Raw genomic sequence first — 14,033 nt, 5'->3', positions numbered from 1 at the left:
GATCTAAAATGAGTTTGACGCCCCTGCACTAGACACACCAGTAAGCTTGTTTATAGATGTACAATAAAACTCCTCATAGGAAGTTGCCATTTGTTATAACATGATACTTTGCACATTAATGAACATATAAAAATATAAATGTGACAGATTGTAGCCAAAGGCTGATTTCCATCTGCATCTCACTGCAAAGAAACAAGCCTCGGGCTCCCACTAATTCAGCGTTATAGTAAGCTGTATTATTCATGCACAAAATTTTTGCTGCATTTATCTGGCACAAGTGAAAAAGCCGGTCCCTAAAAATAATGCCTACATTAAACCGGTCCATGGTGCAAAAAAAGATTGGGGAACCACTGCTTTAAAAGGAGATTAGATCACTCATTACCACTTGTGAGTACTTTGAGTTGCTGTTGCAGTGTAATGGAGGCATTGTATGTCCTGAAGACCTTTGCAGTGAGACCCGGCATGAGGGCACTCAGATGCTTGTTCATCAAGGTGGTCTATCATGGGAAAAAAACAGAAAAAAGGTAGAAAAATAAATATACATTTTTACCATTAGGATGCAACTAAAAGTGCACCAAGCTGCTGGCTTCATCAGATGGAGTACCTCCTTACTACCACTAGGTGGCACTGTGGTATTTTACAAACGTGGCCTATGCATGAAACAAAAACAAAATGTGCAAGCGACCCTCCCCTCCCTGCCTGTGCCAATGTGTTGCTATTATAAGTTGAGGTGGGGCAGAGGTAGCCATTGGCTGCAACTCCAGCACCACAGCAGGGATGCAAGACCACAGTGCTCTTGTGTCACCACGAGGGTCATTTTACAGGACTGGCAAAAAAAAAAAAATGAATTATTCAAATTTGAAATTGCAATAATGATAAAGATTGGTTTAATCAAAGCAGGGCCAAGACCCAGCAGTCTGAAGCCACACATTTGCATGAATGTATGTATAACTGCAGGAGCCTATTAAATGCAGCATGGGGGAGATCGAACATGTACAGTACGGTATATATACAGTACGGTATGACATAAAGCGGAGCTACACATAGCTGCCTCTACCTCATTAATGAGGTACCTTTCCTTCCTCGGCCATGTTAATGAAGATCTCTGCCAAGTCCGAGGGGCAAGCATGATTGCCCTCACACTCCCTTGTCATGGCGAGCGCAAACATGTGCGTGTTTGTCCATGCCATTTCCTGGAGGTATTACTAGCTGCCATCATTATTGTAGCTCTAATTTCCCATATACTGGAATTTATTCTCAACATACCACTGGCAAATTCTTCCTTATTGCAAATACTGACGCTTGGTACCTTAACCTTGCTATGAGAGCAGCTTTCATTTATTTTCCACTCTGTCAAGTTTGTTTTTTCTCCCACTGTAAGTCTATGTCATCATCTTACTTTAAAGGCCTACTGAAACCCACTACCACCAACCACGCAGTGTGATAGTTTATATATTAATGATGACATCTTAACATTGCAACATGCCAATACGGCCGGGTTAACTTATAAAGTGCAATTTTAGATTTCCCGCTAAACTTCCGGTTGAAAACGTCTATGTATGATGACGTATGCGCGTGACGTTAACGGTTGATACGGAAGTATTCGGACCCATTGAATCCAATACAAAAAAGCTCTGTTTTCATTTCATAATTCCACAGTATTCTGGACATCTGTGTTGGTGAATCTTTTGCAATTTGTTTAATGAACAATGGAGACTGCAAAGAAAAAACTTGTAGTTGGGATCGGTGTATTAGCAGCGGACTACAGCAACACAACCAGGAAGACAGAGATGGATAGCAGACGCGTTAGCCGCCGAACTCACCTTAACTTCCTCCGTCTCGCCGACCGCATCTGTGATCGGGTGAAGTCCTTCGTCGCACCGTCGATCGCTGGAACGCAGGTGAGCACGGGTGTTGATGAGCAGATGAGGGCTGGCTGGCGTAGGTGGAGCGCTAATGTTTTATCATAGCTCTGTGAGGTCCGGTTGCTAAGTTAGCTTCAGCGTCGTTAGCAACAGCATTGTTAAGCTTTGCCAGGCTGAGAGTTATTAACCGTGTAGTTACATGTCCATGGTTTAATAGTATTGTTGATCTTCTGTCTATCCTTCCAGTCAGGGATTTATTTATTTAGTTTCTATCTGCATTTGAGCCAGATGATATCACGTTAGCTCAGTAGCTAAAGAGCTTCGCCGATGTATTGTCGTGGAGATAAAAGTCACTGTGAATGTCCATTTCGCGTTCTCGACTCTCATTTTTAAGAGGATATAGTATCCGAGGTGGTTTAAAATACAAATCCGTGATCCACAATAGAAAAAGGAGAGAGTGTGGAATCCAATGAGCCAGCTTGTACCTAAGTTACGGTCAGAGCGAAAAAAGATATGTTTGCACTGCATTCTAGTCCGTCACTCTAACGTTCCTCATCCACGAATCTTTCATCCTCGCTCAAATTAATGGGGTAATCGTCGCTTTCTCTGTCCGAATCGCTCTAGCTGCGTTGAAAACAATAGGAAAATATGAGGAAACGAACAACCGACTACGTCACGCTACTTCCGGTAGGGGCAAGGCTTTTTTTTTATCAGAGACCAAAAGTTGCGAACTTTATCGTCGTCGTTCTATACTAAATCCTTTCAGCAAAAATATGGCAATATCGCGAAATGATCAAGTATGACACATAGAATGGATCTGCTATCCCCGTTTAAATTTAAAAAAATCATTTCAGTAGGCCTTTAAGAAACGGGAAAAAAACAAACATTTTCTTAGAACAACTACGAACAGTTTGTTGATGTTATCTGATGTTGGTGTCGTTGCTTTACAGAAGGGACTAATAGATAAGCCTGAAAAGCCCTGCTCTCTAATCTTCAGCGCCGACCAGACACAGGCTGGTGCACGGTGCAGAGGCATGTGTGCCAACGTATTTGTGGGCTTTAGAAAGCCAAGACCTTTGACTGTTATATTGACAAGCAGTGGCTATCAGATCTTCCGAAAATGTTACTTGTTATAATAAACAATGAAAAAACACAGCAGAATAAAAGCATCTTAAGTGTGAGCACTACTAACACAATCACATGTTAATACTATATTCATATTTCCATTTTCAGGCCTGATTCAACCCCAAATCAATCTATTGTTTGTAGTAGGGCTGGGCGACATGGACCAAAACTGATACCGCGTTATTTTTAGTCCGAATGGCAATATACATACCGTATAATGTTCTCTCTAATGTTTCATGTGTGTGAGCAAACGCAAAAACTCCCTGAGCATTCAGTGGAGCCCATGTGAGCAACATCAGACGTGCACACTGTGGCTACACCAGCAGCACACCTGTCCCAAACCTGACGAAATAACAAGTTCAATCTCCATCCATCCATCCATTTCCTACCGCTTGTCCCTTTCGGAGTCACGGGGGGTGCTGGAGCCTATCTCAGCTGCATTCGGGCGGAAGGCGGGGTACACCCTGGACAAGTCCCCACCTCATCGCAGGGCCAACACAGATAGACAGACAACATTCTCTTATAATTATAATCAAATGACAGCAGTCATTTCCATGAGGTTATTTTCTAATATAAGTCTTTAGGCCCACTTACAATGACAATAACAAAAAATATAACTTTTCATGAACTGTGTACTTGTATTGTTTGTCTGGGTGGAGGTCCTGCTTTGGAAATAATTTGTACCCCTTTCAGACATTGCATTTAGTTCCCATTAAAACATTCACATGTTGCACAATGAGATGTAAGCAGGGGATCATGTGTACAATCCTGCAACTTTCTGTTTGTAAAAAATATATTTTTATTAATATTTATTTAATATACTAACAGCATTACATGATTAATATTTATAAATTAAGATTCCTAATAAATGACACTAGAATAAGCACACATTTGATTGGTAAATCATAGTGTAACGACCTGGAATTACACTTTATGTGTGGTGTTGGAGTTGTCCGACTTTTTGTGTGGCTGTAAACGCATCACTGGCTAAGTGCCATATGTGCATGTGTTGGCGCAAGTGAGAAAGAGCGAGCGGCTGCTGTTGATATAACAAAGTTGCTTTTGGTCTGGTTTGTACTGCAGAAAATGACCAGTTTTGCCAGATATATTTTTTTTTACTAATGTTTTGGTGATGTGTTTACGGCCGACAATAAAGAGTTTTGCTCAGTAAAGTGATGGATGGAATTCATGTCCTCAAAGCGTCTCGACAGACGTTACAATATTTGAACAATGATGACGAAAAGTGTTTTCTCTGTCGTGTCCGTGTCGTGTCGAAAATTGTTATGCGCTTATTTTTTTAATTGATTTTGTGCGTGGCATAGATTTGCCGTGCGCAGAGGACGCTTGAGCAGTGCGCAATTGCACAGGCGCGCACCTTAGAGGGAACATTGGGTATAAACCAGTGGCGGGCCGTGCGTTTCCCACCGAAGCCTTCAGTGATATCCGACTTCAATGATTACCTCTCAAAATACCATAATTTATGTCACCACATGACCATTGCGGGAGAAATACTATACAGCAGGGGTCACCAACGCGGTGCCCGCGGGCACCAGGTAGCCCGTAAGGACCAGATGAGTAGCCCGCTGGCCTGTTCTAAAAATAGCTCAAATAGCAGCACTTACCAGTGAGCTGCCTCTATTTTTTAAATTTTATTTATTTACTAGCAAGCTGGTCTCGCTGTGCTCGACATTTTTAATTCTAAGAGAGACAAAACTCAAATAGAATTTGAAAATCCAAGAAAATATTTTAAAGACTTGGTCTTCACTTGTTTAAATAAATTCATTATTTGTTTTACTTTGCTTCCTATAACTTTCAGAAAGACAATTTTAGATAAAAAATACAACCTTAAAAATTATTTTAGAATTTTTAAACATATATAACTTTTTACCTTTTAAATTCCTTCCTCTTATTTCCTGACAATTTAAATCAATGTTCAAGTAAATTTATTTTTTTTATTGTAAAGAATAATAAATACATTTTAATTTAATTCTTCATTTTAGCTTCTGTTTTTTCGACGAAGAATATTTGTGAAATATTTCTTCAAACTTATCATGTTTAAAATTTAAAAAAAGTATTCTGGCAAATCTAGAACATCTGTAGAATCAAATTTAAATCTTATTTCAAAGTCTTTTGAATTTCTTTTTAAAATTTTGTTCTGGAAAATCTAGAAGAAATATAGCTTGGTCCAATTTGTTATATATTCTAACAAAGTGCAGATTGGATTTTAACCTATTTAAAACATGTCATCCAAATTCTAAAATTAATCTTAATCAGGAAAAATTACTAATGATGTTCCATAAATTCTTTTTTTAATTTTTTCAAAAAGATTCGAATTAGCTAGTTTTTCTCTTCTTTTTTTCGGTTGAATTTTGAATTTTAAGGAGTCGAAATTGAAGATAAACTATGTTTCAAAATGTTATTGTCATTTTTTTCGTGTTTTCTCCTCTTTTAAACCGTTCAATTAAGTGTAAATATAATTAATTATTAATAATAACAGAGTTAAAGGTAAATTGAGCAAATTGGCTATTTCTGGCAATTTATTTAAGTGTGTATCAAACTGGTAGCCCTTCGCATTAATCAGTACCCAAGAAGTAGCTCTTGGTTTCAAAAAGGTTGGTGACCCCTGCTATACAGGAACACATTTACACCCTACGGGGCATTGAATCACCTCAACAGTGTACAAAACGGGTTATTTTGTGGCGCATTTAAAAATCAATTAAAACGCATCGGCAATTAAAACATATCTTATGTGGTACTGTCAAAATTTAAAGTGCAAAAAACATTAAAAGTGAAAAAATAAAATATTTTAACTCACTATTCGACGCGTGTAAGCCAGTGGTACCCCTCGTCGTCGGCTGTTTAGAGTGGAAATGGCAAGCATTTCCCCATTTGATCGCCAGAACAGCTGAGCTCGCCTCCGGGGTTGGCAGACATAGTCTCACACGATGTAGTTTCTCTTTAAATATTCTTCCTGAAGCTGGCCTTGCAGATATATCATAGCGTTTGATGGGTTAATAATGGTCTTTAGTTGAAGATGTCAAGAAGAGAAGATTTCACTCTGTCCGATAATTGCCATTTTCAATGATTCTGTTAATTTTGAACAACCACGTGAATGAAGGGCATACTTAGTCACACTAAGGGTGGCCGTATGAACAACACCAACACTGTCATAAACATGTGCCATATAGTGAAACCACACTTAACAACTACAAACACATTTCGGGAGAATATTTACACCGCAACAACATAAACACAACAGAACAAATTCCCAGAATTCCCAGCAGCACCAACTCTTCCGGGACGCTACAATATATCTGCCATTTAATCAACGTTTTGTTCTCCTTCTCTGCTATCCCGGTCAGGCTACGGCGCAAACACTTCCTGCTTCCTGCTAAATTGCAACTTGTGAATGGAAACTCACTTTGGAATGACAAGTGAGTATCCAATCACAGTCTCGTTAACATCAGGCTACTTGGATAGGCTACTGTCAACAACTTGTGATCTGATTGGCTATTGCAACTGTCTCAACTCTGTGTTCTCAAATTGATGAGTATCCAATCACAGGAGGCGTAAATGTCACGTTCAACCTTAGGGCCATCGAGAAGACCTTACTGACAACAACTCGTGATCTGATTGCCGATCGCAACTGTCTATCAACTGTATGTCCCCGTTCACTTATAGTGCACGGACGCCCGCATTGTTGATTCTGAAGGCCTCCAGCAGATTTGGTACAGCATGGCAACATAAGCTAGTTCTGACTGGATACAAACTAAAACTAAAAACAACAGCACCGGAACGAGCATAATATGCCATGAAGAGAATATGAATACTTTTAGATATTTAGGGAAAGTAAATAAAAAATGTTTTTTATCTTTAATTATAATCATGATTTCTGATATTGTTAGGCCAGCAGAGAAGACCTTGCTGGTCTTGACGGCACACCACTGGTATCTTAAAAAAAAAAAACGTACAACGTACTTAAAGTTGCCCAAGTGTTTTACGGCCAGATAAACAGTGTTGAGAGTACTCAGATTATTTTTGTTGTAAGTAGTAACATAACGTGTTTATTCTTATAAAGGAGGCATGTGGGTCGGATCACAGCTGACTCTTCTCCCCCTGGACACAAACTATTCTCCCCTCAAGCAGGAGACTACGGTCCATCCAGACCCACATCTCCCGCCACCTGAACAGTTTTTTCCCCTCGGCCATCAGGCACATGAACAATAACTCCTAACAGTAGCTCCTTTGAATTCCTTTCTAAGTCTATAACAAGATCTGATAGCTCAGTTAGAGCTCTTGTTATTACCAAATCTGTGTTTTATGTTGCACGATTGCACCAAGAAAAATTCCTAGTTTGTGAACCTGTTCTCAAACAATGGCAATAAAAACTATTCTGATTCTGATTCTTATATAGTCGTTACTATGTCAAAGCAGTTTTCGTTCATTAGGTTAGGTTTACGGCGTCACGATTGTGTGTGGCGATAGATGGAGCTTCAAATCACTAACTGCAGTGAAAGCTGCTGGCTGTTTAATTTAAAACTACTTTTCAGCCACCATACTACAGTAGCGTAGTACGCACGGGCTGTTGGGAGAGGCACTTTCAAGCTGAGGTGTCACTAAACATTTCGACATACCCAGCGAGCGGCAGAGAGAAACTATCACTAGCAAGTCACTTACAGAAGTTAACATAAACAGATGAGATTAGTAGTAACGTCACTAGAAGGACAGGTTTAGGTTCTCAAGCAAATTGGTGTATTTTAAAGGCCTACTGAAAGCCACTACTACAGACCACGCAGTCTGATAGTTTATATATCAATGATGAAATCTTAACATTGCAACACATGCCAATACGGCCGGGTTAGATTAGTAAAGTGCAATTTTAAATTTCCCGCGAAATATTCTGCTGAAAACGTCTCGGTATGATGACGTTTGCGCGTGACCATACGGATTGTGCGGACATATTGGGACACCATTGTGGCCAGCTATTAAGTCGTCTGTTTTCATCGCAAAATTCCACAGTATTCTGGACATCTGTGTTGGTGAATCTTTTGCAATTTGTTTAATGAACAATGAAGACTGCAAAGAAGAAAGCTGTAGGTGGGATCGGTGTATTATTATTTGAGTTGGGTAGCAGACGCGCTACCGTGAGTACACAACATTTGATCGCTTGCCTGTACGTGCGTGCCGCTATGTGCATGTCACGTACGTAACTTTGGGGAAATATATGTGCTGTATGAACTTTACGGAGGTGAACGGTACTTTGGGCTGTGGGATTGAGTGTGTTGTGCGGGTGTTTGAGTTGTATCGGCGGGTTATATGGACGGGAGGGGGGAGGTGTTTGTTATGTGGCATATTAAATATAAGCCTGGTTGTGTTGTGGCTAATAGAGTATATATATGTCTTGTGTTTATTTACTGTTTTAGTCATTCCCAGCTGAATATCAGGCCCCACCCGCCTCTCACAGCATCTTACCTATCTGAATTGCTTCCACTGCCCTCTAATCCTTCACTCTCACTTTCCTCATCCACAAATCTTTCATCCTCGCTCAAATTAATGGGGTAATCGTCGCTTTCTCGGTCCGAATCGCTCTCGCTGCTGCTGGCCATGATTGTAAACAATGTGCAGATGTGAGGAGCTCCACAACCTGTGACGTCACGCTACTTCCCGGTACAGGCAAGGCTTTTTTATCAGCAACCAAAAGTTGCGAACTTTATCGTCGATGTTCTCTACTAAATCCTTTCAGCAAAAATATGGCAATATGGCGAAATGATCAAGTATGACACGTAGAATGGACCTGCTATCCCCGTTTAAATAAGAACATTTCATTTCAGTAGGCCTTTAAATAAAGCTGTAGTCACTCAAAAAATAGCCAAATGCAGTCGCTGACCAAAGCATTGGCAGTCATAAAAAAAAAAAAGGTTTGATGCGCAGCGCGTCATTGTGCGTCAGAGAAGCCTCTGTAAACACCCAAAGGGTGGAGGTGAGCCAAAGGAAATGCTCTGTATTTCACCTGTCAGGCGCAGAGAAGCGCAAACAGCTGTAACAAAGGCACATCAAACAATACCGGTATGGCGGTATTGAATGAAATATATACCGCTTTCTAAAATATCCTGTTATTAACTATAACAGCGGTATACCACCCAGCCCTAGTTTGTAGCATCCCTTATTTGTCCAACTCCTATTACTGTACTGTATCTTCCAACCACCTAATGTTAAAACATCATTCTCCTCCATCACACTTTTCCAGACATCATTTAACACCTCCTTTACACAAATCCTGCACACATCCGTCTTTCAGCTTTTTGCCCGGCTTTTCTGTGTGTCAATCAGACCGCCCTACAGCATCCATTATCAAGCCACCTCCAACACAACCTGACATTTCCTGGCACACTGCAAGCTAGAGAGCAGAAACAGCGTGCTCTACCCTTCAATTGCTGCATGTCAATACGCCGCCATACACCTCACAACCTCTTTTCAAGTCTATGGCTTTTCTGAAAAGCTGCAGGTGGCTAACTTTCAGACCCTCTTGTGCCTTATCTCAGTGACATTCCCCCTCCTTCATTTAACTATTTTGTAATGAAATGCTAATTCAACTGTTCCTTCTACCTCCAGCTCTAAAGAGGCCCTTAACTCTAGGCACTTAACGTGAGGTCGCCTGTCCGTGGACTGACTACAAGAAGTGATTCTGACTGAGTGTTCCCTCAGTGAGGACAATCTGTTAGTTTGGGTTATGTTTTCACATGACAAATAATGACCCTGAGAATTTCTGTGTCCCAGTGGTGAAATGACTGTTGAAATTGGGAATCTGTTGCCTGTAGCCAAAGGACATGATCGAAAAGACACATTTTTATGAGGGGAAATTCATCCAGCCGGCATGTTCACTTGTGCGGTTTCATTTTTATCCGGCAGTGTGTTTAAGATCCTTTTTAACTCCCCAGGCTTGCAAAAATCGGTCTGCTCATCTGTACCTTTCATTAGAACCAACCCATGGCTCATCTTATGGCCCCTATGATATGAATACCTCACATTTAGACCCGGTCAGTCTTCTGCTCCCAGGATCATGGAAAAAACATTCCATTTGATCCCTTCTTTTCTTGGCAAACTTCCACAATTTAAAGGCCTACTGAAAGCCACTACTAGCGACCACGCAGTCTGATAGTTTATATATCAATGATGAAATCTAAACATTGCAACACATGCCAATACGGCCAGGTTAACTTATAAAGTGCAATTTTAAATTTCCCGGGAAATATCCGGCTGAAAACTTCTCGGTATGATGACGTTTGCGCGTGACGTCACGGGTTGAAGCAGACATTTTGGAATAGCATGGTGGCCAGCTTAAGTCGTCTGTTTTCATCACATAATTCCACAGTATTCTGGACATCTGTGTTGGTGAATCTTTTGCAATTTGTTTAATGAACAATGAAGACAGCAAAGAAGAAAGCTGTAGGTGGGATCGTTGTATTAGCGGCTGGCTACAGCAACACAACCAGGAGGACTTTGAGTTGGATAGCAGACGCTAGCCGCCGACCGCACCGATGATCGGGTGAAGTCCTTCGTCGCACCATCGATCGCTGGAACGCAGGTGAGCACGGGTGGTGATGAGCAGATGAGGGCTGGCGTAGGTGGAGAGCTAATGTTTTTAGCATTGCTCTGTCGAGGTCCCGTAGCTAAGTTAGCTTCAATGGCGTCGTTAGCAACAGCATTGCTAGGCTTCGCCAGGCTGGACAGCATTAACCGTGTGGTTACAGGTCCAGGGTTTGGTTCGGTGTCTCCCGATAGTAGAAGTAAAAATAGTATTGTTGATCTTCTGTCTATCCTTCCAGTCAGGGGCTTATTTCTTCTGTTTCTATCCGCAGTTAAGCACGATGCTATGCACGTTAGCTCCGAAGCTAAAGTGTTTCACCTATGTATTGTCGTGGAGATAAAAGTCACTGTGAATGTCCATTTCGCGTTCTCGACTCTCATTTTCAAGAGGATATAGAATCCGAGGTGGTTTAAAATACAAACCCGTGATCCACAATAGAAAAAGGAGAAAGTGTGGAATCCAATGAGCCCTTGTACCTAAGTTACGGTCAGAGCGAAAAAAGATACACCCTGGCGTCCTGCACTGCACTCTAGTCCTTCACTGTCACTTTCCTCATCCACAAATCTTTCATCCTTGCTCAAATTAATGGGGTAATCGTCGCTTTCTCGGTCCGAATCACTCTCGCTGCTGGTGTAAACAATGTGCAGATGTGAGGAGCTCTTCAGCCTGTGACGTCACGCTACTTCCGGTACAGGCAAGGCTTTTTTTTTTATCAGCGACCAAAAGTTGCGAACTTTATCGTCGATGTTCTCTACTAAATCCTTTCAGCAAAAATATGGCAATATCGCGAAATGATCAAGTAAGACACATAGAATGGATCTGCTATCCCCGTTTAAATAAGAAAATCTCATTTCAGTAGGCCTTTAATGGACTCCTGAGTTCTTTCAACGAACAACTCATTTTTTTAACTATCATCTAGTAACGTTACTAAATAGTCATTCTCAGTCCGTTTTATACAAGGAGAAAAACAGTTATAAAAACAAAAGCAAGGAGATAATCGAGGCACTCACACTGAGGCGGTCAAAAAGTTCATCTCCAGGGTCCTTGCTCTCCATAAAGAGCTTAAGGTTTTTAAATACCTGAAGAGAAAAACATATTCATATTGTTTATTTTTTAAATTACACAATTTCCACATTTTGAAATCAACAATTCATCCAAAAGGAGGCCAGCACTTACTTGCTTTGCGGGTAGCACTTACCAAAATATGGGCTTGCTAACAATTGCATTAGTGTGATCTCGTAAAGCAAGGCAAGTTTAGTTATAGAGCACAATTAGTACACCAGGCAATTCAAAGTGCTTTACAGAAAATTACGAGGCAAAAATAAAAAAGTAATCATAAAAATATATCATTTAAATAAAAAATAAAACCAAAAAAAAATCGTAATTCAAATCAAAATCAGTAAGTGTAGATAAAATACTTTCAGTTGTCATATGCACAATTAAAGAGAAGTGTTTTCAGCCTAGATTTGAACATTGCCAACATTGAAGCCCGTGTCACAACTTCTGAAAGAAAATTGCAGATGATAGGATAGCATACAACATAAATGTTTGGCCCTGATTTTAGACACCAGCAGGAAACTACTCCTTGAGGTTCCCAGAGCCCAAGATGGTTCATATGGTTCTAACATGTCAGAGATATACTTTGGCACAAGACCATGAAAAGACTTGTACACAAGCAGAGCTGTTTTTAAGTGTATTCTCTGATCAACACGAAGCCAGTGCAATGACCTAAGCACTGGACTAATATGGTTATATTTCCTGGTTCTAGTCAGAACTTGAGCAGCAGCAGTCTGAATGTACTGCAGCTGCTTTACAGCTTGTTTAGAGAGCCCAGTGAAAAGGCCATTACATTAGTCTAACCTTCTGGAGACAAAGGCATGGATTAGTCACTTTGACCACTGTTCTTTTGATTTTGGCAATGTTTTTTAAAGTGGTAAAAAGCTGCTGATGTTATTGACTTTATGTGGCTGTTAAAGTCTGAGTCCAATATTACCCTGAGATGTCTACATACTTGCCAACCTTGAGACCTCTGATTCCGGGAGGTGGGGGGTGGGGCGTGGTTGGGGGCGTGGTTAAGAGGGGAGGAGTATATTTACAGCTAGAATTCACCAACTTGAGTATTTCATATATATGCACTTATATATATATATGAAATACTTGACTTTCAGTTAATTTTAGATATATATATATATATATATATATATATATATATATATATATATATATATATATATATATATATATATATATATATATATATATATGTATGTATGTGTGGGAAAAAAATCACAAGACTATTTCATCTCTACAGGCCTGTTTCATGAGGGGTTTTCCTCAATCCTCAGGAGATTTTAATGGAAGCATTCACATACCATGGTTTATATAGGGCACAGAGCGGGTGGGTACAGGCAGGCGTGGGGGCGTGGTGATTGACTCATGTGTTACCTAGGAGGTGTTTCCTTCTGTGACGGCATGCTGATACAATTTCGCTGCGCTTGTTGAGGGATGACAAGTCTGGACGGTATATGATAAACAGTTTCTCTTTTAAGCATAGGTTGCATCTTTTATTACCACTGTTGTAAGGTGTGCTGGATGCAAGAATTTATATATATATATATATATATATATATATATATATATATATATATATATATATATATATATATATATATATATATATATATATATATATATATATATATATATATATATATATATATATATATATATATATATATATATATATATATATATATATATATATATATATATATATATATATATATATGTATATTTATACATATAAATAAAATAAATACTTGAATTTCAGTGTCCCGGAGGCTATCCAGTAGATGGCAGTATTGTCCTGTTTAAGAGTGTCACAACATTGCTGTTTACGCAGACGAACTGCTTTACGGTAGACGAAAACGTGACTGCTGTTTTTGTGTGTTGTTACCGCCCTGGGAGGACGTTAATGAAACTGCCTAACAATAAACCCACATAAGAAACCAAGAACTCGCCCTCGATCATTCTACAGTTATAACATGATTGGGCAGGCACACTGTTTATATCGTGGGAAAGCGGACGTGAAAACAGACTGTCGCCGCTGTCCCCACTCAGGTCCGTATAGAGCTGGAGGGGGCGTGGCCTCCAGCTCCGGCTGAATTCCGGGACATTTTCGGGAGAAAATCTCTTCCGGGAGAGGCCCTGAATTCCGGGAGTCTCCCGGAAAACCCGGGAGGGTTGGCAAGTATGGATGTCTAACCTGATAAGTTTCAGGGATATTGTCTCAAGCAGTAGGTATGTTATGTCCTATAAACTATAGGCAAACAGTACAGTTTAACATGAGTGTAAACAACCTATTTCCCTTCATGTGGGGAACAATGTCAAATACATTGTTCATAATTGATTTTCACTTTCCTATTTTGCAGGGGGAGGCAAAAAAAAAGAACACT

The 14,033-nt window shown here is 40.0% G+C and overlaps 1 protein-coding gene across 8 annotated transcripts in view; it reads right to left on the bottom strand.

Moving 5' to 3' along the window:
- zgc:173742 (DNA topoisomerase I, mitochondrial) overlaps positions 1-14,033 on the bottom strand; it is a 117,622-nt gene that overhangs the window by 12,924 nt on the left and 90,665 nt on the right. For all 8 annotated transcript variants that reach the window (XR_009824324.1, XM_062035600.1, XM_062035603.1 and 5 more), the window contains 2 exons: positions 11,589-11,657; positions 383-497 (listed from right to left, as the gene is read on the bottom strand). Coding sequence is in view for 7 of the 8 variants with exons in the window: in XM_062035600.1 (XP_061891584.1) it covers positions 383-497; positions 11,589-11,657 (184 nt within the window). In the remaining variant the exon portion in view is untranslated. The remainder of the gene's footprint in view (positions 1-382; positions 498-11,588; positions 11,658-14,033) is intronic.

This window comes from Entelurus aequoreus, linkage group LG24 (genome assembly GCF_033978785.1).
Source record: "Entelurus aequoreus isolate RoL-2023_Sb linkage group LG24, RoL_Eaeq_v1.1, whole genome shotgun sequence".
In the NCBI taxonomy this organism is placed as follows: domain Eukaryota; kingdom Metazoa; phylum Chordata; class Actinopteri; order Syngnathiformes; family Syngnathidae; genus Entelurus; species Entelurus aequoreus.
Note: the sequence above shows the minus strand (reverse complement) of the source record. Positions and strands in the feature narration are given on the sequence as shown.